General features: G+C 31.2%; 4 protein-coding genes across 6 annotated transcripts; 3 read left to right on the top strand and 1 right to left on the bottom strand.

Moving 5' to 3' along the window:
* Positions 1–2,228: 2,228 nt before the first annotated feature.
* LOC104726821 (uncharacterized) lies at positions 2,229–3,247 on the bottom strand. The gene is made up of 2 exons (XM_010445767.3): positions 2,656–3,247; positions 2,229–2,572 (listed from the first exon to the last, which is right to left on the bottom strand). The coding sequence occupies exons 1-2, from the start codon at positions 3,094–3,096 to the stop codon at positions 2,297–2,299; spliced, it is 717 nt and encodes a 238-aa protein (XP_010444069.1). The 5' UTR covers positions 3,097–3,247; the 3' UTR covers positions 2,229–2,296.
* A 3,755-nt stretch (positions 3,248–7,002) lies between these two features.
* On the top strand, positions 7,003–7,496 carry LOC104726820 (uncharacterized). The gene has a single exon (XM_010445766.2). The coding sequence runs from the start codon at positions 7,070–7,072 to the stop codon at positions 7,376–7,378; it is 309 nt and encodes a 102-aa protein (XP_010444068.2). The 5' UTR covers positions 7,003–7,069; the 3' UTR covers positions 7,379–7,496.
* A 775-nt stretch (positions 7,497–8,271) lies between these two features.
* On the top strand, positions 8,272–9,736 carry LOC104726819 (putative zinc transporter 12). The gene is made up of 3 exons (XM_010445765.2): positions 8,272–8,965; positions 9,100–9,249; positions 9,331–9,736. Exons 1-3 carry the CDS (start codon positions 8,351–8,353, stop codon positions 9,634–9,636), a joined length of 1,071 nt encoding a protein of 356 aa, XP_010444067.1. The 5' UTR covers positions 8,272–8,350; the 3' UTR covers positions 9,637–9,736.
* Positions 9,737–15,260: 5,524 nt separating this feature from the next.
* LOC104726817 (MADS-box protein AGL42-like) lies at positions 15,261–19,242 on the top strand. 3 transcript variants are annotated; one of them, XM_010445764.3, is made up of 8 exons: positions 15,261–15,586; positions 15,673–15,890; positions 17,097–17,178; positions 17,475–17,536; positions 18,034–18,133; positions 18,389–18,430; positions 18,535–18,576; positions 18,993–19,242. In XM_010445764.3, the coding sequence occupies exons 2-8, from the start codon at positions 15,709–15,711 to the stop codon at positions 19,107–19,109; spliced, it is 627 nt and encodes a 208-aa protein (XP_010444066.1). In that variant the 5' UTR covers positions 15,261–15,586; positions 15,673–15,708; the 3' UTR covers positions 19,110–19,242. The 3 variants fall into 3 exon arrangements, 2 of the variants coding, with proteins under 2 accessions (XP_010444066.1, XP_019088383.1); XR_015572841.1 differs by lacking the exon at positions 17,475–17,536 and having other exon boundaries at positions 15,267–15,586; XM_019232838.2 differs by lacking the exons at positions 17,475–17,536; positions 18,535–18,576; positions 18,993–19,242 and having other exon boundaries at positions 15,267–15,586; positions 18,389–18,431.
* The last annotated feature ends 2,973 nt before the right edge of the window (positions 19,243–22,215 follow it).

Below are 22,215 nucleotides of genomic sequence, written 5' to 3'. Positions count from 1 at the left end.
TTATATAGGAATTTAGTCTTGGACTTCAATAACTTCTAATACTAGTATATTGAAAAAGTGTTTTTTTATATTTTTTCTATTTCAAAATATAGGATGTTAAAATGAAGAAATGTTTATTTTTAAAAAATTCAACTTATCAAAAATAATATTGCATATATAAAATATTAAATTAATTTTTAAAGTTTCATCAAAACTTGAAAATATTATATATTATAAAACAAAAAAAAATCTAAAACATCGTATATTATAAAACGGAAAAAATATATTTTAAACATTTTTAGGAATTAGTCTTTGGCTTGGGTTTAGACTTTAGATTCTAAATAAGAAGAAAACGAATCAAATAACTCTAGTTTAACGTGAAACCAAATAAAAATACGTGCGTTGGGCGAATACATGACAACACGATATGATTTCACCAGCCTCACGTTTCAAGTCTTGCGCGTGTGAATGTGAGAACTGGTCCCCAAAATTTTGGGAGGAAATTTTCTATCGATGAACTTAGCCCTAGGCATAATATCCGGTACCGAAGAACCGAACCGATAAAAGCGGTATCGGATAGGGTTCGGGTTAAGCAGAATTACCGAATAGGCTTAGAGGCTTTGGTAAAATGGACTTCGGTCCGGGTTCGGGTTGTAACTTAAATATATTGGCCCCCGTTTTAGATCCGTTTAACCTAAAGGCCTTGATCCACTAAGGCTAGCCCTGAGCATAATATCCGGTACCGAAGAACCGTACCGGAACCAAACCGATAAAAGCGGTATCGGGAAGGGTTCGGGTTAAGCAGAATTACCGAATAAGTTATGGTTTAATCGGTTATTTTGGTTATTTACATGGATATTTATAATTTTAATCGGTTATCTCGGGTTTTAGTTGGTTATTTGAATACTTTGGTTACTGAAAATAACTGAACCGATTATAACCCAGAAAATTTCGAGTTATTTCGGATTTTATATTAGAGTAGAAAACCGCTCTGAACCCGGCCAGTTACTAACCGTACTGAACCGAATTTTTTGTAAATTACCGAATGGAATCTATAAATCTTATACCGATTTACCCGAAACCCGATTGGGTACCCGATTGCCTAGGACTAGATGAACTGCCAATCCTTTGTTTTTCTTGTAATAGTTATTATTACTAATGTACTTCCTCCGTTTCATAATATAGGATGTTTTAGAAAGATTTTTTGTTTCATAATATAGAATGTTTTCAAGTTTCTATACAATTTTTTGGTTAAGTTAATATTATTTAATATGCAGTATTGTTTCTGATTGGTTGAACTTTTAAAAAGTAAACATTTCTTAATTTGTGTGCTTTTGTTAAAACATCCTACATTTTGAAACGGATGGAGTACTAGTTAAACTGTCCTTAAAAACTACACCAGTCAAGTAGTATCTTTTTAAGCATCCACTGATACGAAACAGTACACACAAATACAAAAACCATTATTATCATTGTAGTTTATTGATTACAACAATCCTACAAGTCTACAACTATTTAGTACTAGAAGAGAAGGAAATCTTTTCTTGAAACGTAGTAAAAGAAGATCAACGCAATGATATTATGTTGCACGTGGTAATTAGTGTTTGGCCAGAGAGTTTTGTTGATTTCTGAGTACGAGGAAGATTTTATTCCATTTTCCCAAACTCATATCTTCAGTTCTCTTAACTACATTTACACATAATTTATTCTTTAATTTATTCAACCAATTTTATGTGCGTAAAACACGGCAACCAAGTTGGAAGGAACCCTGAAGGCAAATTTGCAAGAAGAAGAAGAAGAAACAAAAAAAAAATACAAAAATAATATAATCATCTGATGATGCTTTTCTACAGTATGAAAAAGGGACAAAATAATCTCAAATATAACTTTTTGTTTACACTAATTGTTTTCTGGAATAAGTCATATCGAACTTTTCATGACAAGTCATGTACAGTACAGTATTCAATCAAATTTTCAAACAAAAGTAGTATCATCAAATACAAGGTCGGTCAGATAAATCACGAAGATAATGTGTCACATTTCCACAAAGAAACAAGTGTTAAGATATGTGTCAATCGCATTCACTTCTTCAAGCTGTAATTTGTTTTTTTCCATGCTCAGGCCCATCATTTCTCCTTTTCTTTTCTATTCCTAGGGGTGTCACGCAACCATTACAATTTTAATGTATTCAATTCTTCCACAATCATCTAAGACTATGAAAAAACAATAAAAACATACTAATACACAAGTTTGTAACAAAAACAACTTTTTTACTTCAAAACTCAAAACAAATGATAGCGTATCATCAAGATCAAGATCAAGAATCAGAGACTGAAATAACAGCTTGTAGATCGGCGAGACACTCCTCCGGAAGAGATAGGAACGTGTTCATAAACCAATCGTCGACGGTCTCAACTTTAGCCACACCGACGAGTCTACACTTCCCTTCTTTATCCATTCTCTCCCCTCTCCCACTCTTCCTCTCTCCTCTCGACTCCTCCGTCGTCAATACCGTTTTCACCACCAACGCCGGTGCTCTGTATATTCCTCCTCCCGCCGTGAAAGAGAACTTCGCCGTGAACTCCAGTTCCACCTTTCATATCAAACCCATGTCAAAAAGAACAAAAAAAAAAACAGAGGATTTATAAAAACAGAGGATTTTATGAAATTTGTTACCTTTCCGGATTCAGGTTCGATACTTCCTTGGAAAACCTCCGGTGATATATCGATTTTTAGAAACGGAGGCAATGGAAAGCCGAGAAATTTCGTGGTTTGGCTAGTGAGAGGAGGGATATAGAGAGTAGCCACATTGAAACAAACAGACAACAATCCAGAGTTAGATGCTCTGTTTTCGTCGATCTTTTGAGCGGTTCCGGTACCGGAGCCGCCATGAGGAGAGTATTCGAAATCAGGATATCTGGAGATGCCAAGCTTACCTGTTCCAACGGTTTTGAAGCTGACACTGTAGAGATTATTGGGGAGCTGTGTTGTGTTGGGTTTTGGGTTTAGTGAATTTGAAATCACAAGTTTGATTTGGTTTTGAGATTTGTGGTTAATGTATATTCTTGGGGATTTGTAGATTGTTGTTGTTAATGCGTTTATTTTCGTTGAAGCCATGTCTCTCACTCACTATTATTAATCACTTGTTTATTGTTTATGATGTTCTTTTTTTTGGTTTGGTTTGCTTGAATCATCAATTTGATCGAAGAAAGCATAAATCTTATCGTCACTTTTGATCGTGTGGTAGTAGGACGACATATATGTGGCTAGTTGTAACACCAATGCGTTCATCATAATACAACAAAAACAAACGGGCTAAAAGAAGGATTGTACTTTGTATACATGGGCTCAAATACTCTCAATATAGAGATTATGTGGGTCAACTACATCTAATTTGTTTTTGTGCTGATGATCTGACATGATGTGGGTCTTGGACTTGTGGTCAGTCCGTTAGTGGAGTTGTAACTTGGAAGTTGTAAGTTTGTAACTAAACTAGCTACTATTAGTTAATGTCAGAAAAAAAAAAAAAGTGATTAGTTGGAAATTAGCTGTATGGATGGATCACTTAGAAAAATCAATTTGGGTATATAGTAGTACCCTTGTTTTAAAAATCCCCGCTTAGCACCGATTACGCCCCATAAAATCACTAGGCTCATCCTCTCCGCCTCGATTAATGACTAATCTCTGCCTAGCATCGATTATCCGATTATACCGTCTATTCTGATTAATTCCCGCATAATTTTATATATACCGATTATTTTTTGAGCCAAATATAAATCAAATATAAATATTTTTGTTATTTAGACATTTAAATTAAGAGTTTACGATGTTTTACAATAACTAATGTACAAACTTTTAACTAAAATCATAATTTTTTTTCGTAATATTACGTTTTTATGTTTTTACCGTAATTTTAAAGACAATACTATAACTTTATATTTTATTTGATATTTTTCTTATCACACAAACATAATTATACATATATTTAGTACTATGTATTTTTAATTTACTATTAATTTAATAAAATACCCCAAAAACTAGTCCCCGATTAATTCCGTTTAATCTCCTATTTTCTCGCTAGGCGCTAGGCCCACCCCAACCGCTCGACTATCGCCTAGCGATTTCTAAAACAGTATAGTACTAGCAAACATAGAAAGCTCGAATAGCAAAGATAGAAATTTGCAAAAACAGTGATAGAAAATCAAGTATTAGCTGGCATAGCTGTGAATTAAGATATCAGAATTTTGAATAGTTTAATTTCCTTAAATATTGTTATAAACTTTGCGTTTGGGCCACAATCATCTTGACACACCAACAGACGACTTGGCCAGAAGGCCCATCTGTTTTTTTGCCAATAAGGCCCATCTGATTTTTTTTGCCAACAAGGCCCATCTGTTTTGGTCATGCAAGACATGTTTTTAAGTGAGTCTCCACTATCCAGCATCCACTTAACCTATAAGCACCAAAGTTATGTTTTAAAAAGAAAACACTAAGATATAAGTTACAATGACGCAAAAGACAAGAAACATGTGTAAAACTATATTAATCATAGTATTAATTATCCTATATGATATCTAACTCTTGTTTTTCATGTTAACCAAGAAATTGACTCTCTCTCTCTCTCTCTTATTAAGAGTAGGTAGCTCACTTGGTTGTTGATTGACTTCGGAGACCTGAATAAGGAAAACTTCGGACGCTAGTATTCGAGTTTTTCTTTGGGAGGAAACAAATTTAGTCTCCAGCCCACATAGACGCATGGACTTTTCCCCGAAATTGGCAGATAACCAAAATAAATTATTGACTTGTATGATTGTATAAATTGTATTGTTATCATTCAAAATTTTCCCCTGCTAAACAAAACACCAATTTGTATAGTAATGAAAGCCAATATGATGGAATCATTGCGATGGTTGGACATTATTAACTTAATTTTCTAATAAGTCATATATTCGATAATTGATAGTTTTATAAACCTTTCGTGCGCAAATATGTGCATATGAAACACTTAATGGATGCTTATAATAACAGGTAAGACTTTCGGCCGTTGTGGAAATTATATAAACCTATAGAATTGGGACGCTTTTATAGAATGTGGACCGATCTGACTTTGTCAAATTCATTCTAACCGTTGATCCTCATTTCGTGTTTACTCATCTTCCGCACGCCATTAACGATAAAGATTCCCAATATTTTTCGTCGTCAAATTTCTCTAGTCTCAGCCATATATATTACCTTAACTAACATCATATTCCCTAATCAAAGTGAACATCAACACGATGTACATCAAATTTAAAAAGGAAAAGCATTCAAAGATAAAATTTTAGTTTTAATTTTAAAATATAGTGATGTGCTTTCACACGTACAGTTTTGGAATGCTAGATTTAAAATGATCATATCCTTTAAAATGCATTTCATCGGGTTATTTGGTTACATGTGTCAGTACCCACCATCTGCTATGTATAAAGTATAAACTTGGGTAGATGTTTCTTTTTCACTTTTGTTTTTGTAAGGTTTTTAAACGTACTTCTTACGTTATTGCTGAAATAGGATCAGTATTAGGAATAAAAGACTTTGCTACGCATTTATCTCTGTATGGAAAATTCAGTTAGATGCTATGGGAGAGGAGGGATGCATCTGTCTTCAAACTTATCAAAACGTATTGTAGTTTACTTGGTTTGCTCAGTACCTATCTTCAATGATTCATAATAAAATTTAGATCTAATGTACTAAAATAAAAAAGCTAGTTGAACAATTTAATCCGTTATATCAAATCATCGACTTTCATCAAATGTTATGACTTATGACTGGTTCATCAGGTTATGGTATGGTATATTCACGACAGGACAACCGATATGATGACAACTGGTACGAATTTTTTTTTATCCAAAACATACGACTAATTGAATCGATCGACAACACGTTGACAAAAAAACAAAATAAAATAAAAATGTTAATACTGATGAACCATTTTTATAACGAATTAGAGTATTTTGTAATTGAGAATTATAAGAAATCGTACATAATATCTAAGGTTAACTAGTTAAGTAATAAAAGGTAGTTGGAGCGTTGGCTTTTGTGGAACTATAGTAACTTACGTGTCTTTAAATGGCGGCTGGCTAGTTACTCTCGAAGGCTACGTTTCTTTTAACCACAATCTCCATTTTCCTTCGTTAAAAGTAGTACTTTTTAATACGATATACTATTTTTTTTCTAATATAATCTTTTTAAAAAACATTATATACTCTGAAAGTATTAAGTATCTTATTTCATATTTGTGGTACTTTAATTAAAATTATAGATTTGGTGTAGAGGTATTAATTAAATTGATTGGTCAACTATAAAATATCTAAAATATCTAAAATAAACAAATAAATATTTTCAATATCTTAACTAGTACTAAAAGAGGAGTTCAGAGATATTCTTAAAATTACTCGAATCTTAAAAATTCATTACATGTCACCTTGTCATCTCTGCGACTTTACCATTCATTTTGTTACACTTGTTAAGATTTTATATATAGTTTTTAATATTCTATATTTTTTCTTTCTTTATTTTTTGCTAAATTTTTTTGGCATAGAAAATGTTATTCCCTATTATCTAAATTTCCAATCTACTTTTTCAATTTTCGTAGATTAACTTTTTTTGAGTATTTTAGAAAATTGCTATTAGGCTACATATCATAAGCTGTTTAGTTTTTAAAAAGCCACCTATATAGGTTTTTAATGAGATACATTTAATTTTATACAATGACATAAAAATCCATTATTAATATATATTTATTAAGAATATATATTCAAATCAGTGATAAGGGTGATATGACTTGGAGGAATAGGTTAAAAGAAAGTGCTAACATCTCCTTTAGTGAGTCACAACCGTTGACCTGCACCACAGGCATAAGAGACCAAGTCTCTAACCCAACCAACACAACACCCCTAAACCAAAAAGACGAAACTACCCTCACTTCTCTTTCCAATATAAAATAACTCAAACGCATGTCAAAAAAATATAACTCAATTTCCTATTCCTTATCGAAAGAGAGAAAAACTCGAAGCGTTTTATACTTTGTCTTTAATATAGAAAATTAAAAGGCATGAGAGGTTCAAGAACAGGTTCTTCAGACATGAGCGCTTGGTGTTCTGCTGTTGTGTTGCTGTCTTTAATACTTTTGCTATCTGTTCGTGAGAACAACGCTTCTAACTCGATCAGAGGGTCTCAGTTCTCAGCGAAACCTTGCGAGGAGATTTACGTCGTCGGAGAAGGTGAGACGCTTCACACCATCGGAGATAAATGCGGCGACCCGTTTATAGTGGAGCGAAACCCTCATATCCATGATCCGGATGATGTCTTTCCGGGTCTTGTCCTCAAAATCGCACCTTTTTACTTCTCCAGAAAATTTTAAGACATAAAAAAGTTTGTTGTTTTTTTTTCTCTTTTAATTTTTGTTTTAAGCATACTTTTTTCGGTATTATGTACATATACTAAAGGATTCCATAATAAATACAGAGTTTTCAAAGAAACAGAGCAAAAACAGAGTATCTGTTTTAGGTGTACAAAGTAAGTAGTATGGATACGTTTCACGCTTTGGGTTGAAATATTGATTGTATAAAATAAAAATTAGTTGCTGAAATTAATGCAATTACGAAACGCCAAGTTTCATTCAAAAAAAAAAAAAGTATAAAACGAAACGCCAAGTTAGAAAAAAGGCCAACTGACTTTGGACTACCGTAATTTCAAAAGAGTATCTTTAGTTAATTGATAAACTTTTTTTTTTTTTTTTTTTTGTCACGAGTTATTTGATAAACTCTGATTTGTGAATTTACGCCTAAGAAAATCTTGAAATAAATAAAAAAGGATATGAATTTTATTTATATACACTGTACGAATATTTAAATGATAATACTCTAATTGGCCAAGAACGGAAGAGTAGCATAGATTTAACAAGAGAGCTCCGTTTACCAAAATTATCTCAACTCTAAATCTAGACTATTATTATTATTTTTTATTTTATTTTTTTTACCTTTTGCAATAAATTAGTTTGCAGAAACTAATAAACTACTACACATCTAGACTAATTATGTCGTCATCTCCGAAAACTGCTTCTAATTTCAAATACAAAATTTCCCATTAAATTAAAAAAAAAACATTATTACTATGCATGTCGACATTATTCACAAAGAATTACACAAATTTCATATCTTCAGGGCACTTTTAACCTATCAAATGAAAATTCAATATCTCCAAAACCCTGTAAACGAGAGGAACTCTTATATATAAGCAACGTGAGTTGTTCACTGTTACAAACTCATAAATCAAAGCCACCGAGGAAGAAACAAAGAAAAAAACAAACCCTAACTTTTTTCAAAAGCCAACGATGGGTAGATTCCAAAAAACCCTAATTTCTGCTTTCCTTCTCTACTTGGTTATCTTACCTCTTCTAGTCTCAGCGGCAGCGGACGAAAACGAATGTGGCGGATCCAAAGGTGGTGACTCAGCTGCGGCAAAAGCATCAGTTCGTAATTACAAGATCGTAGCCTTTTTTTCCATCCTATTTGCCGGAGTAATTGGAGTCTGTTTACCTATTTATGGCCTCAAGTCAGAGAGCGATTTCTTCATGTATGTAAAAGCATTCGCCGCTGGCGTAATCCTAGCCACCGGTTTTGTCCACATTCTTCCTGATGCTACCGAGAGTCTCACTAGTCCCTGCCTTGGAGAAGAGCCACCGTGGGGTGATTTTCCGATGACGGGGCTTGTTGCTATGTCTGCTTCGATCTTGACAATGTTGATTGAGTCCTTTGCTTCAGGTTATTTCAACAGATCTCGGTTGGAGATGGAGGGTAAGACTTTGCCGGTGAGTACAGGAGGAGGTACGGAGGAACATTCTCATGCTGCCTCTGCTCATACTCATGCCTCACAAGGACATTCCCATGGCTCTCTTCTTGTTCCCCAAGATGATCACACTGATATGAGGAAAAAGATTGTAACTCAAGTAAGTAAAAAAGACAAAAACCCAATTCCCAAAATCCAAACCTTTTTTTTATTATTTCTGTTAAATTCTTGAATATTTTGAGATTAATCCGTATTTTTTATTGACTTGTTCTCTACTTTTTATTATGGTGATAGATATTGGAATTGGGTATTGTGGTTCACTCAGTCATAATAGGAGTATCTTTGGGAGTATCTCCAAGTGTAAGCACAATAAAGCCTCTCATAGCTGCAATTACCTTCCATCAATTGTTTGAAGGTTTTGGTCTTGGTGGTTGCGTATCTGAGGTAATCTTAAAATCATCTTTTCTTACTTTCATATGATTATATCAGCTGAGGAGATAAATTTACATATTTCTGTGTGTGCAGGCAAAGTTTGAAGCAAAGAAAATTTGGGTAATGTTGTTATTCTTTTCACTCACGGCACCAGTAGGGATCGGAATTGGTATTGGAGTGTCAGAGATTTATAATGAGAATAGCCCAATGGCCCTAAAAGTTTCTGGTTTCCTTAACGCTGCAGCTGCTGGAATCTTGATTTACATGGCGCTTGTTGATTTGGTAGCTCCACTTTTTATGAACCACAAAGCTCAGAGTAGTTTGAAGATACAAGTATTTTGTAGCTTATCTCTTGTTGTTGGTGCTGGTTTGATGTCGCTTATAGCTGTGTGGGCTTGAATAAGTTTTTAGTTTGTTTTTTTCATAGATTTTTGAGATTTTTTTAGAACAAATAAATAGTATTTGGATTTTGATATAAGAATCAGTCAATTCGTTGCAAGATGCTATCAGCTGATCCTGATTGCGCTCTAAGTTATGAGGATTATTAGAATGTAAAATAAATGAAAATCCTAAGCCTAATGATGCCTCACAAAGTAGAGCGAAACTTTTAACCCTTTTGTGGGACAAAAGCAAATCACTCCACAACCTGCAAAAACTGAAGTAAGAAAGAGATTTGTCAACAAGCTACTCAAAAATTGGATAGTTTTGTAATGAATATGACCCTCACAAGTCACAACTATGGCTCTTCATAAAAGCATAAACCAAGAGATCAACTCATCAAAACGATCCGTTTTCATCTTCTGGATATTCATGGAATAACCCCTTCATACAGGATATGCCATTTTACAAGTTTTTTATTCCAATTCTTCCACTTTCGTAATCACCAATCTACATTTTAATTATCTTGAGACAAAAAAGAAAAGAAAAATGCCTAGATTCTTTTATTTTTCGTTATGAAAATATCATTCTAGCACTCATGAATAATAGACATATGAAAGGAAAGTAAAATGCTTCGTTAGTAGAGACATGCCTTTGAACTTGGGTGGGTAAAAAAAACTTTTTGATTGGCTTCTTCCACTTCCATAAGCAGTCTACATTTTAATTATATCGAGACAATAAAAAAGCCTAGATTCGTTGCATTTTTCATGGAAAAAATCATTCTAGTGCTCGCCGCATATGAAAACATGAATGTGTGCGAAGATGTATAATACATATATGCAAAGTAAAATGCTTCATTAGTAGAGACATACACGCTTTCGAACCTGGGTGGGTATTAAAAAAAAACACATACACACACATCCCTGAATGGCTTCATTATGAAGCAAAATAATGAGAGAACAAGAGAAGCATCATCATCAAAAGGCAACACTTCAAAAAGGTAAAAAATGGAGATGGATATCCATGGGAATAACCCATCAAAGCATCTTCTTCTTTTTTCTCAAATGTCAAAAAGTCACCTTTATTATCAAAACATGTATATATATATATATATATACACTGAGCCATGAGTCCATAAATAACCAACCAACCTTCTCTCAATCGCAAAACACAAGATGGAGAAGGAGAAGTTATTACAATAAGCGGAGAAGTAATAGGGCATCTTTCTATTGGCAGGCGACTCTGTCGATTTGCCTTTTTTATTTTGCATTTGTTCTTTTTGGCTATTGGCTATGTCACTTGCCAAAGGAGAGTTGCCCTGTCACTGCTTCCGCTTAAACACACAAAATCTGAAACAGAGATTGATGAATCTATCATAGTAAGTTTTCACTTTGCTTTTATGCTTTACATATTCACGTGAAAATACTTTGTATTTCTTGTTCTTCCCGGTAAATGTAACGTACGTAAATCACAGAAATTTCCAGAAGATCATATAAAACATACACAGATGGTTGTTCTCTGTAGGGTACAAACTCGTGGCTCTCGCAGTATGTTTATAATTATAGCATTTGTTTTGCACATTCATCAAGGATCTAAACCATTGATTTTTTATGAAGTTAAAACTCCAATTTCGATTATGATTGTTTTGATCTATCTTGTTTCTTTAGCGCAGAAATTGTATGAATAGTTCCAAGGACGTACCAGATGGAAACTGAGACGAACATGAACTGGTGAATGTCTCCGATCAGCAGTTTAATTAGTTTGAAGCGTAAACGTTGAACTTAAACAGAAGGGTCTTTTGGGCCTTTGTTACAATGTTTTTAAATCTAAATAGGCCTTTTTACAATCTTTTATCTAAATGGGCTGAATGTTTTTTTTTTTGTTACGGCTTAGAAGAAATTGTTTACAAAGAGGTTATAAAAATGTTGAAACTTGAAAGAGATCATACACATATGATACAAAGAAATCAAGTAACATTATCAACGACGATAAACAAGTATGCTTAACGATACAAGCAATTTTTTTGTGATGCTTTGTTCGGATTGAAGAGGAATATAAATTTCATAGCAAATTTAGTAAGATAATGGGCCTTTTGGGCTTTACTGAATCAGAAATTGATGGAAAAAAAAAACTTAATTTAAATTTTATACAACTTGTTGTCTATTGAGCGTCTCACTTACATATTAAAAGCTAATGAAAAATTGAAAAATTTCAGATTTCTTATAAAACAAAAATAGAACAGCGAATAATTTCCAAAATATATAGAAACGAAATTTCAAGACGTGTAGAGTTTAGTCAGTATTGAAGTATGACTTATCGCTCAACGAAATTATAATTCTGTTGGGAACAGTATTAGTGGAGCAAGTGAAACGAATCAATGCAAGACACGTGAGAAGCCACTGACATGTATTGTACGATGATGTCGATGCCAATTTCGACACTGTTTCCTTTTTGGCTTTCCACTTTTTCGATACTGTTTTCTCCATTACTATTACTTTCGTAATATATAAAATGTTTAGAGAAGTATTTTTGTTTCATAATATAGCATGTTTCCAACTTTTTATGCAACTTTTAGATTAATATTATATTTTTTATTATACAGTATTAAATTTGATTGGTTAAACTTTTTAAAAATAAACATTTCTTAATCTGCGTGTTTCTACTAAAACATTCTATATTTTGAAACGGAGGGAATAATAGAAAAAAAATATGGATTTTGACCGCAAAAAACAGAAACAGAGGACAAAAGTGTTATTTTCTTAAATCATAACCATCAATACATTAAAATATTGACACGTATCAGACTCTTCAGTTCCTCCAATATACTACTCTTTTTCTTCTCTGTCAACGACTCTGTTCACTTCTAGTAAATACTACTAGTCTCAATACAGTCTGAGTCTCATACCGTGGTCAAGAATTTCAAATTTTAAGTTTATAGGAATATATCCAAACTATTTGCATTCTTACAACTTCAACTTGTGTTGCTTCTGTATACCTGGAAAAATCCCTAAAGATTTTGCTCTAAATGGCCATGATCCAAATTAGTATCAGCATGATGATGATAAAAACTTCCAGTTTCATCGTGATGCTTAAAAGTTTTAAGTTAAAACCATATTTCCTTCTTTTTTATTGTTTTCCGGCTGGCATGTCTTCCCACGCAGTTTTAACATAAGTTGTCATGATCTTGTCGATCTAAAATTTAGAAACATTGGTTTTATATGCTTTAATGCTTACAACATAGTTTTGAAAAAGAAAAAAATATGTATGATAGAAATTAAAACTAGACCAGCAACATATTTTCGCTATGAGCTTTGTCGATAAATGGGTTTGTTATTAATAATTCTCTACATTTTTATCCAATGATCACTAAATTTTTCAAATATACTCTATTTTAAAATTTTAATTAATTCCCACTAACCATATAAGTATACATTTCTCTTGTAATGACGACATTGTTGAAGTTCAAACCCAAAGAATTTTATTTTATTCATATTGCTTACCTAGTCCATACTCCATCGCTCTTTCTCTCTCCCAAAATTTCCTGTTTTAGTGGAGACTTTCCAAAATCTGTATTTCTTTCTTTCCTTGTTCATTTTGCCAAAACAGGTTAAAGAATATGTTTATTCGTAGTCCATAAGGCACAAGCCACATGAATCCTTTCCTAATGCTTAATATCTTTTTTATATTTTTTTAAGTTATATATATCTCGTACGGCCATTATTATAATGCAACATTTTGAACCTGCCACGATTGTCTTTTTCTCAATTATTTATCAAAAAGTTGAAATACTATAATCGGTTCACCAGTTGTCCCAACAAAAAAAAAACTATAATCGGTTCACCAGTACAATTATTTGCTCTTTACTCCCGTTGTTTTGAGCGCCGAATATTAATGTTCATTTTTATGTTTAGTAGCTTGAGGGCGAAATATCGAATAAAAATACACTTTTAAATAATGTAGTGTAACTATTTCCTTCAATTACTTTTATACTAGTAATGTAATACATATAGATAAACAAGAAACATAATGCATTCAATAATATATAATTAAACAATATCCTAAACTAGGACTCATAATCTCCGGGGGTCAATCTCAGTTCTACCGAGATTTTGGTGTCCCCATACTGTGGTTATAAAAAGAATTTCGAAAGAACAGATGATCTTCTCATAACCATGCCATAGTTCCATAGCAAACATTCCTCACAATGACAATGATAAATTGATAACGATGAACCATATAGATAGATTATGAGTCCTATGTTTAGGATATTGTCTTAATTAGATACGAGGAGATATCCCGTGACGTGATCAACATATTTTTCTAAAAATTATTGTTATATTTATTTATAAAAATTATTTTGTCTGAAATAGTATTTATTTTTGTATTGAAATTGTTTGGTAAATTTACATACATCTTTTAGAATAGTAGTTATTTTAGAATATTATATATTTTAATTTGTTTGATGTATATTAAAGTTTTATATTGTTGGTTTGTTGTATTTACATCATTATTTTGTGAAATATTTTAAAATATTAATTATAATATTATAATTGTGAGCAAATAAAATTTATTAATTTATCATCAACATAAACTTAGTTTTACCAACCCGCCAATGTGGAACATTAAACATATTTCTTTCTTCATAGATTGAGTAATATGTGTTTGTTTTAAAAAATTCAAATCACAACATATACAGAAAAAAATTTACATAATTATTAATCATAAGTTTTATATGATAATTCAAAACAATTTGTAAATGAAATAAAAGAAAGATCATAGGAGAATCATAATTGAAAATCTAAACAAAAATTTTAAAATATAGTTATTAAAAATAATTATACTGTATACTTATATATAAAATCTTAGTTTTTAAAATTCTGATTGGTTTATAATTTTTTTAAATTTAATTAGTAATTTTCGTCCATATAATTAATTAGATAGAGAAAATAAATTATTTGAAACTAATAATTATTTAAAAGATTTTATTAGTCTAATATTAAATTACATTTTTACTTTTATTGAAAAAATAAACATTTGTCTTAAGACCAATGGCATGATAATGTAAGTTTTTACATTTTATAAGATTAGTTTCATATTTGTACTTCTCAATTAATATAGTAGGATTATTGAATGCATTATGTTTCTTTGAAGACGATTAACCAAAACAAAACAAAAAAAACAGATTTCTTAATTAACTCTATGTTAGAAAAAAAAACAGTCACTAAGCAGTTTCGTGTAACTTCGTTTTTTTCCTAATTATATCTTCTTGTAAACATTGTGAGGTAATGAATAAAGTTTTTTTTTTTTTTTTTTATCAACAGCATTAAACAATTAGCTCAAAAAGAACTACAGTAGTTTGGAGGGGAATTGTTTACAAATGTAGTATAAGGGGACAGAAATAATGAATAAAAAAGTTTAGAAGTTAAAAATGGTTAAATATCATTTCATTTTTGCTGACAAACATATCAATTAATATACTCCAATTTGGTGTTCAGACATAAATGAAATAAAAATAAGAATTATCCTGTTTCTTGTTTTGGCATCTAATTATCCTTATGTATGTGGCGAGGAGCAGATATGGACAGAAATTAGAAATATTCTATACATAAATTTTTATTATTATCAAGAACAAAAATTAAAAAAATGAGAATGGCATCATTTTATTGTGTGACCCATGACAAAAAGAAAATAAATAAAAACTTGCCCCTTCCTTCTCTCACAGATCATTCTAGGGTTCCTGACAAAAAAACCAAATACCTTTTTCTCTTTCCATTTTTGTAGAATTTCAGCTCTTTCTTCTCCTCCCCAACCAAAGTCTCTTCTTTGTGTAATCCGTCCAAAAATCTCTCGCAATGAACTGTTCCTAATTAATTAAGAAGCTCTTGATTTAAAACTTGAACGCTCTCTTCACAAACGAGCTTATCTCTTCTTCAATTTTCTCTGCCGACATTTAATTACTCTCCCCTTTCTTGTGAGATCCCTCTCTATTTATCTCTCTCTTATGACTCTGGTTATGTTAACCGGTCACTGGCTGATTTAGGGTTTCAATCTTTACAGATCTTGTGGCAGAAGAAGGTCAAAAAAGAAGAAAAAATGGTGAGAGGAAAGATAGAGATGAAGAAAATAGAAAACGCGACGAGTAGACAAGTGACTTTCTCAAAAAGAAGAAATGGTTTGTTGAAGAAAGCTTATGAGCTCTCAGTGCTCTGTGATGCTCAAGTCTCTCTCATCATCTTCTCTCAGAGAGGAAGGCTTTATGAATACTCTAGCTCTGAGTATGTCTTCTCCAATTTCTTCTTGATTCTTTTTATTCTTTTTTTTTTGTGGAGATTAATTAGGCTTTTAGGTCATGTGTTTGTGTCTGGTCTGATTTTTTTTTCTGAATCGTAATTGACTAAAGCAACCCTCTTAGATTTTGGTACTTGAGAGATTCGATCCTTGTCTGAATCCTAAAGATTTCTTTCTTCTCTTCCCCCTTTTAATATAATTTCAATTCTATAATATAGTATTATTTCATAATTAATTGGTTAGAAATCTAGACAAACTCTGATATACCTGAACTTTCCATCCAAACTAAATAGTGAGAGTTATATATTGATATATGTGTGTCTAGGGTTTCCAAATTCTTAAAAGTATTAACAGAAAACAACATCGGAACTAGCTGTAAATAGGACTTAATTATACCATCATTTAGATGATTATTTAGTGTGATCCGTACCAAGTTGCACATATTTTTACCGATTTATTTGGTGATAAGATTAAAAACAAAAAAAGTTTACTTTTTCGTGCCCCTAGTTAGGTTGTGTACTATCGTTTTTGGTTTTCGCCATGTCTTTATTTGGGCACTACTTTTGTAGCCATAGTACTTATATTTGCTGTTTCTTCGATGATTCAGGTGTGCACTGTATACATAGAACCCTGTCTATATATACATATATGCCTTACTAATCAATTATATACAGTAATCTATATTTATTAAAAAAGAAGCCAATCTAAGATCATAAAACGCATCCCACTTAATGTTTAACACATTTACATCTTTAAGCTGGTGCTATAGTCAATGTTGGATTGGCGTAGCTATAAAGTTGTGATAATTATTTATGTAATAATTGTATATATCGTTGGTTTTGCAATTGGATTAATGGTACTAGATTCAATTATTTGATGTTAGGCAAATGAAATTGCCAAAAAAAAACGAAAAAAAACGGAGAAAAAGGTATGATAATTCATAGCGCATGGGTTTAAATAGTTACCTATAGAGATATTAACCAACAGCTAAAATATATTGTAGTACATTTTAGGACTAGTTCAGTCAAGTAACTTGTAAATTTTATTCAATCAAGTAAAATTTTCATATCTTGTCGCTGTAAAATGTACCTCTTATTTTAATATAATAATTTTAGTTAGAGATTCAACAAAGAAATTACGAAGATAAGTACATGTATTCGAATCTGAAAAGATATGTCTATATGTTTGATCAGTATGAAGAAGACGATCGAACGCTACCGCAAGTACACAAAAGATCATGAAACCAGCAATCACGACTCAGAAATTTACTTACAGGTTTGTCACCAAACTATTGTTTTTTACTTGGTAAAAGTAATATCATACTTAAACTTTACATGCTGTTGATTCTTTGACTTCTCATTCCCTACTAAACTAAGTCTTGAGAGATCAAAACTACACACTACAAAATAAATGATGCGGTTTTATATAATCTGTTCAAATTAAAGTCTATTAGAATCGATGGTCACATAGACTGTTCAGCAGTTTATAATGGCAATATATACAAAGATTACGTATTGATCTATTTTACTTCTCTTTTGCGTCATATCATTTCAATTGTGGGCGAAATGTAGCAATTAAAGCAAGAAGCAAGCCACATGATAACAAAGATTGACCTCCTTGAGTTTCAAAAACGGTATATATCATGTCTTATAGACTTTGTTTTTCTTTTCTTTTTGTTGCTATTATAAATCTTGACTATTATTCTTTTAAAACTTTTTGACCAAAATTTATTTATTAATAGACTTAATTTTGGGATTTTGTGTTAGCATTTTAAGAAAATATTTTTATATGAAATTTGAAGCTTTTAAATAAATTTTTGTTTTTCAGATGTTAAGGTAAATAAACTAAGACCAAACTATAGTAATATTAGTAATGTATTTGTTAGTGATTTCCTCTTGAACAGTTTCTTATTGAAACCTCAATATTTTTTACTGTTTTATTAGCATGTGTTACGATTACTCTAAATTTACTCAAGATATATTATCTAAAAGAATCTTATTAAGCTATGCATGATGAATGCGCAGTGATGGACGATGAATCCAAAATTCTATCTTTGATCTCAGATATGTGAACAATTTTGGAGATTTTACAAAATTAGTTATGAACTCTCTTTTGCGTTTGTATATATAGGAAGCTGTTGGGACAAGGAATTGCTTCTTGTTCTCTAGAAGACCTTCAGGAAATCGATAGTCAACTCCAAAAAAGTCTGGGCAAGGTGCGAGCAAGAAAGGTATATACTTCATCACTATATATTACTAAGATGATATAAGGTAAATATGCAATATACTTGATGACAATAATTATAATATCCATCTCAATCATCTAGTTATGCATAGTACTCATTTAGATAAGAACCTAAAAACGAATTTTTTAACGATTAAGTGACAATTAATATACGATAACATTGATCAAGACATGTGTGTATTTTATATATTAGTGTTGTTATCATGGTACTGAGAAAAGGTTGTTAAAATGTTTTATTTAGGCTCAATTGTTCAAGGAGCAGGTGGAGAATCTAAAAGCAAAGGTTTGATATACATTTTTAAAGTTTAACATCTAGTTTATGGTACATGTATATATTTAATTAGCTTTGTATAAAATGGCGAGAGACTGTCGGTTTTAATATTTCAGGAGAAACAATTGTTAGAAGAGAACGTCAAATTACATCAAAAGGTGATCCATCTTTCTTTCTATTTTACATATTTAATATATACCTTTATACTCACATAATTAGAAATATATATATATATATATATATATATATATACGGTTTACTGATTGATAGTTTAAATTATAAATTCAATATTTTAATATAGATCAAGATTACATGGGTTTGTTCGTTAAAATTTGGATCTAGTTCAAGTTGTAGATTTTTCTTATGAAATATAGATCATTAGTTTTACGGATTTCAAAGTAAGTTTTTTTTTTTTTTTTTTTTTTTTCACTTGGTTCGTTTACAATTGAAATTTAAAAAAAAAAGAAAACAGTACGCATAATGTAGATGTCATTTTATCCTTTTTCCTGCAGATAAAAATCATAAAATTATATATTTTGTGGTTGATGAAATTGCAATCTATGTTTATGAACAGAATGTTATAGATACATGGAGAGGATTGAATGAACAACAAGAGAAATACAGAGTTATAGATCTGAATTTGGATGTTCAAACAGATTTATTCATCGGTTTGCCAGATAGAAACTGCTAGTAACATTATATTTTTATGTTTATTTATTTATCATGAAATTTGCAAAATCATTCAATAAATTGTGCCGTAATGATTTGGGACTGTTGTAATTCTAGTCCTTACATATAATTAAAGAGAGTATTATGTATCTACATTCAAAATCCTTCAGCTAATTGTGAGGTATGATATTATTACTCGAAGCTCATATTCGTACTTGGAATGTCTTATTAACAAAACCAATTCATATTCATCCAAGATCCAAAAGACCAAAACCAGTTCTACTAGGCCGAAGGTTTTATTAACAGCTCAACTATTCGTACTTGTTAACATAGGTGAAACACTTTTTTTTTGTTAACTTTTGTCAACTAAAAATGAAAAGAGGCTGAATTATGCCATTCTTTTCTAAACTACTTTTACTACTGCTCATTGTCTCAACTTTAAAGCTTTCTTGTTCATCAAGTTATGGGCTCCAAGCGGCCCAATAAGTATCTAATGGATTAAATTAATACTATTTTCTGGCCGGATCTGATACACAGCCAACCAACCACTCACTGATCACCCACCCGTCTTTGTTTCAGCTAACTCGTTTTGGGGATCTGATAAACGAGTTAGTAGTATATTACATAGGGTTATATTACTTCATTTCATTATATTAATACTCTATGTATAGAAGATAAATGCATCAGGTCACGGTTAGCTACTTATTCTGCTGTATTTGAATTTTGAAATCCACTAACTTCGACCGTTGAATTCTGTAAGAATACTTTATTCATATTACTCTTTAATTATAATTAAGTATATATATGTGGAGAATATATTGCAACTGTAGGTTTGGGATTATCGTATTCTACAGCTCTGACGATATGTACGTAGTTCTTTAAATTTTCTTCTCAATAACGGTAAATTTACCTTCAAGAATCAAGACAAAAAGAAAAAATTATCGATTACGAAGTTAATTACATGTATTAATTATTTCATTGTTATAGTTTTGGTTGGATAAAAGTACTTGTGTACATGAGGATACATCGAAGTGTTTGTTTAATAATTACATTCTCGTACCGTACGTACATAGGTTAGAGGACCCATGCATTTGCATTTGCATATGACTGATTCGTTTTTATAGTCGTTCTAGGACTTTACATAGTATGCTTTCTAACTTTACACTTTTTCCTGATCTTCTGTAAATCCTTTACAGTTTCCTTGGACTATTATATATATAAACCCAACGTGTAATAGGCACTTACACTTAATTTTTTTTACTACTAGAAAAAGAAAAGTGTAAATTGGAACAAAGGTAAATTATTCTCTTTTCTCAAAAGGGTCGCCGAACTGCAATTTCCCTTCCTAATAATACGAAAGGATATAAATATCTAAGAGAAACGTAAAATCGAGCTTTCGTAATCGGAAACCTATATATTTAGTAGATTTATGCAAACCTATATATTTAGTATCTTTTTTTTCCAGTAGTAAAATTTATTAATTGAATCCCAGACATAGTACTACTACATCTATACTTTTTTAGATGTTTATTAATTAAAATACTTTTCCTTCCTAATCCAAGATTTTCTTTACAACAAGTATGCCACTATACAGAACCTTTCATTTAAACATATATAAAACGAAACTCTTAAGTTTTAATACGAGGGATTAGTTGTTTAAATAAAAAAGTTTTAATATACAGTAATTATTTGAAAAAATGCCAGTAAGAAATAGTCCATTTTCATGAACAATATTTTTCCACAAATCCATTGTAACGGTAAAATTAATAGAATTGGAATACTAGTTTCGCAACCGCCCTACATAACGTAACTTCAGTTTTTTAGCCAAATTTTAACGTTGGGTATGTGGTTGTGTTCGAATAAAGGAAGAATGTTTTTTTCTCTTCTAGTTATACCCACATTATACATTTTCATATTGAAACATGTGTAGGACTTAATAATAATCTTTCAAAATCTCAAATTCTGATTCTTCAAACTCATTAGGAAAACATTTCTTCACGTTTTCTTGATGTCGTTTATTAATTTAACATTATCCGAAAATACCGTACCCTGAAAGAGTACTCTAGGACACTTCAAATTTACACAATGCATATACACATTCTCCAAAATATATATGCTAAATATAAAATAATCCAACGGTATACTATTTTATGAGTACTTATTTAGTAAGTATATCTCGAATTATGTTCACAGATTTACCAACATAACATTTAAATTCCAACAAACTGGGTAATCAATTAATATTCGCAAGAAAAGATGCAAAGAGATTAACTAATTAATATGAACATCAATTAATAGATGTTGGTCAACCCTATCGATAACGGTTAGTAAAAGAAGATCATAAATTAAAAAAAAATTCATCACCCATGTGACTTTGGCTCTCTGATCTTATAATTTTTGCTGCTTATTTTTGAATCTCCCGCTCAACGGTCGACAGATTAGTTGGACACCTAAGCTACGACAAATATAATATGATCATATGATAACGTCTATACACACCCATACAACAGACATTTAAATGTGGAAATCTGACGATACTCGATCCACAGCTTATTTTTATACTAGATTATAAATGTGAAATTTTGGATATATTTTACCAGCCTGTTTTTTTTTTTTGGGGAAACTTATACCAGCCTGTTATAAGTTGAGTCATATGTCTTGATCTTGTTCGCTATAAATAACAATCTTTTATATTATCAAAAAATTAATTAGTTATATCCGTTGTGTGCTGGAATTATATGTATGTTGTGAATTAGTTTTTTTTCTTCTTATATATAAGATATTCAGAACTTCGTCAAAAGTAATAAACTATAAAATGTTTCAATATAATTTGAGAGGTAATTAATGAGATTCTCAATGCTGAAATTTATGTTGATAGTGTGAGTTTGTAACTGTCAAATGAATTCTATAATGATTAAAGTTTGTATGTCCAATACAAGTAGATTTAATTTACTATCTCGGCCACCGTAAGTCCGTAACCAAACACAAAACAAAACAGTAGTTTCCTTGTCGTGCAATATAATTTCAACAAACTATGTATTATATGAATTCTAAATTGCATGAATGGTGTCTTCATTACGACAGATCACAGATGTAGCTTTAATCTTCACGTAAATGTCTCGGGTCCA

This window comes from Camelina sativa, chromosome 11 (genome assembly GCF_030686135.1).
Source record: "Camelina sativa cultivar CO46 ecotype springtype chromosome 11, ASM3068613v1".
NCBI lineage: Eukaryota > Viridiplantae > Streptophyta > Magnoliopsida > Brassicales > Brassicaceae > Camelina > Camelina sativa.
Note: the sequence above shows the minus strand (reverse complement) of the source record. Positions and strands in the feature narration are given on the sequence as shown.

Bases quoted from the DNA above. Each gene is read 5' to 3' on its own strand.
- LOC104726821 (XM_010445767.3), bottom strand. From the start codon at position 3,096: ATGGCTTCAACGAAAATAAACGCATTAACAACAACAATCTACAAATCC. The intron at 2,573-2,655 runs GTAACAAATTTC...TTGATATGAAAG, and splicing joins TCGAACCTGAATCCGGAAAG to GTGGAACTGGAGTTCACGGC.
- LOC104726820 (XM_010445766.2), top strand. From the start codon at position 7,070: ATGAGAGGTTCAAGAACAGGTTCTTCAGACATGAGCGCTTGGTGTTCT.
- LOC104726819 (XM_010445765.2), top strand. From the start codon at position 8,351: ATGGGTAGATTCCAAAAAACCCTAATTTCTGCTTTCCTTCTCTACTTG. The intron at 8,966-9,099 runs GTAAGTAAAAAA...TTATGGTGATAG, and splicing joins GGAAAAAGATTGTAACTCAA to ATATTGGAATTGGGTATTGT. The intron at 9,250-9,330 runs GTAATCTTAAAA...CTGTGTGTGCAG, and splicing joins TTGGTGGTTGCGTATCTGAG to GCAAAGTTTGAAGCAAAGAA.
- LOC104726817 (XM_010445764.3), top strand. From the start codon at position 15,709: ATGGTGAGAGGAAAGATAGAGATGAAGAAAATAGAAAACGCGACGAGT. The intron at 15,891-17,096 runs GTATGTCTTCTC...ATGTTTGATCAG, and splicing joins TATGAATACTCTAGCTCTGA to TATGAAGAAGACGATCGAAC. The intron at 18,134-18,388 runs GTATATACTTCA...TGTTTTATTTAG, and splicing joins GCAAGGTGCGAGCAAGAAAG to GCTCAATTGTTCAAGGAGCA.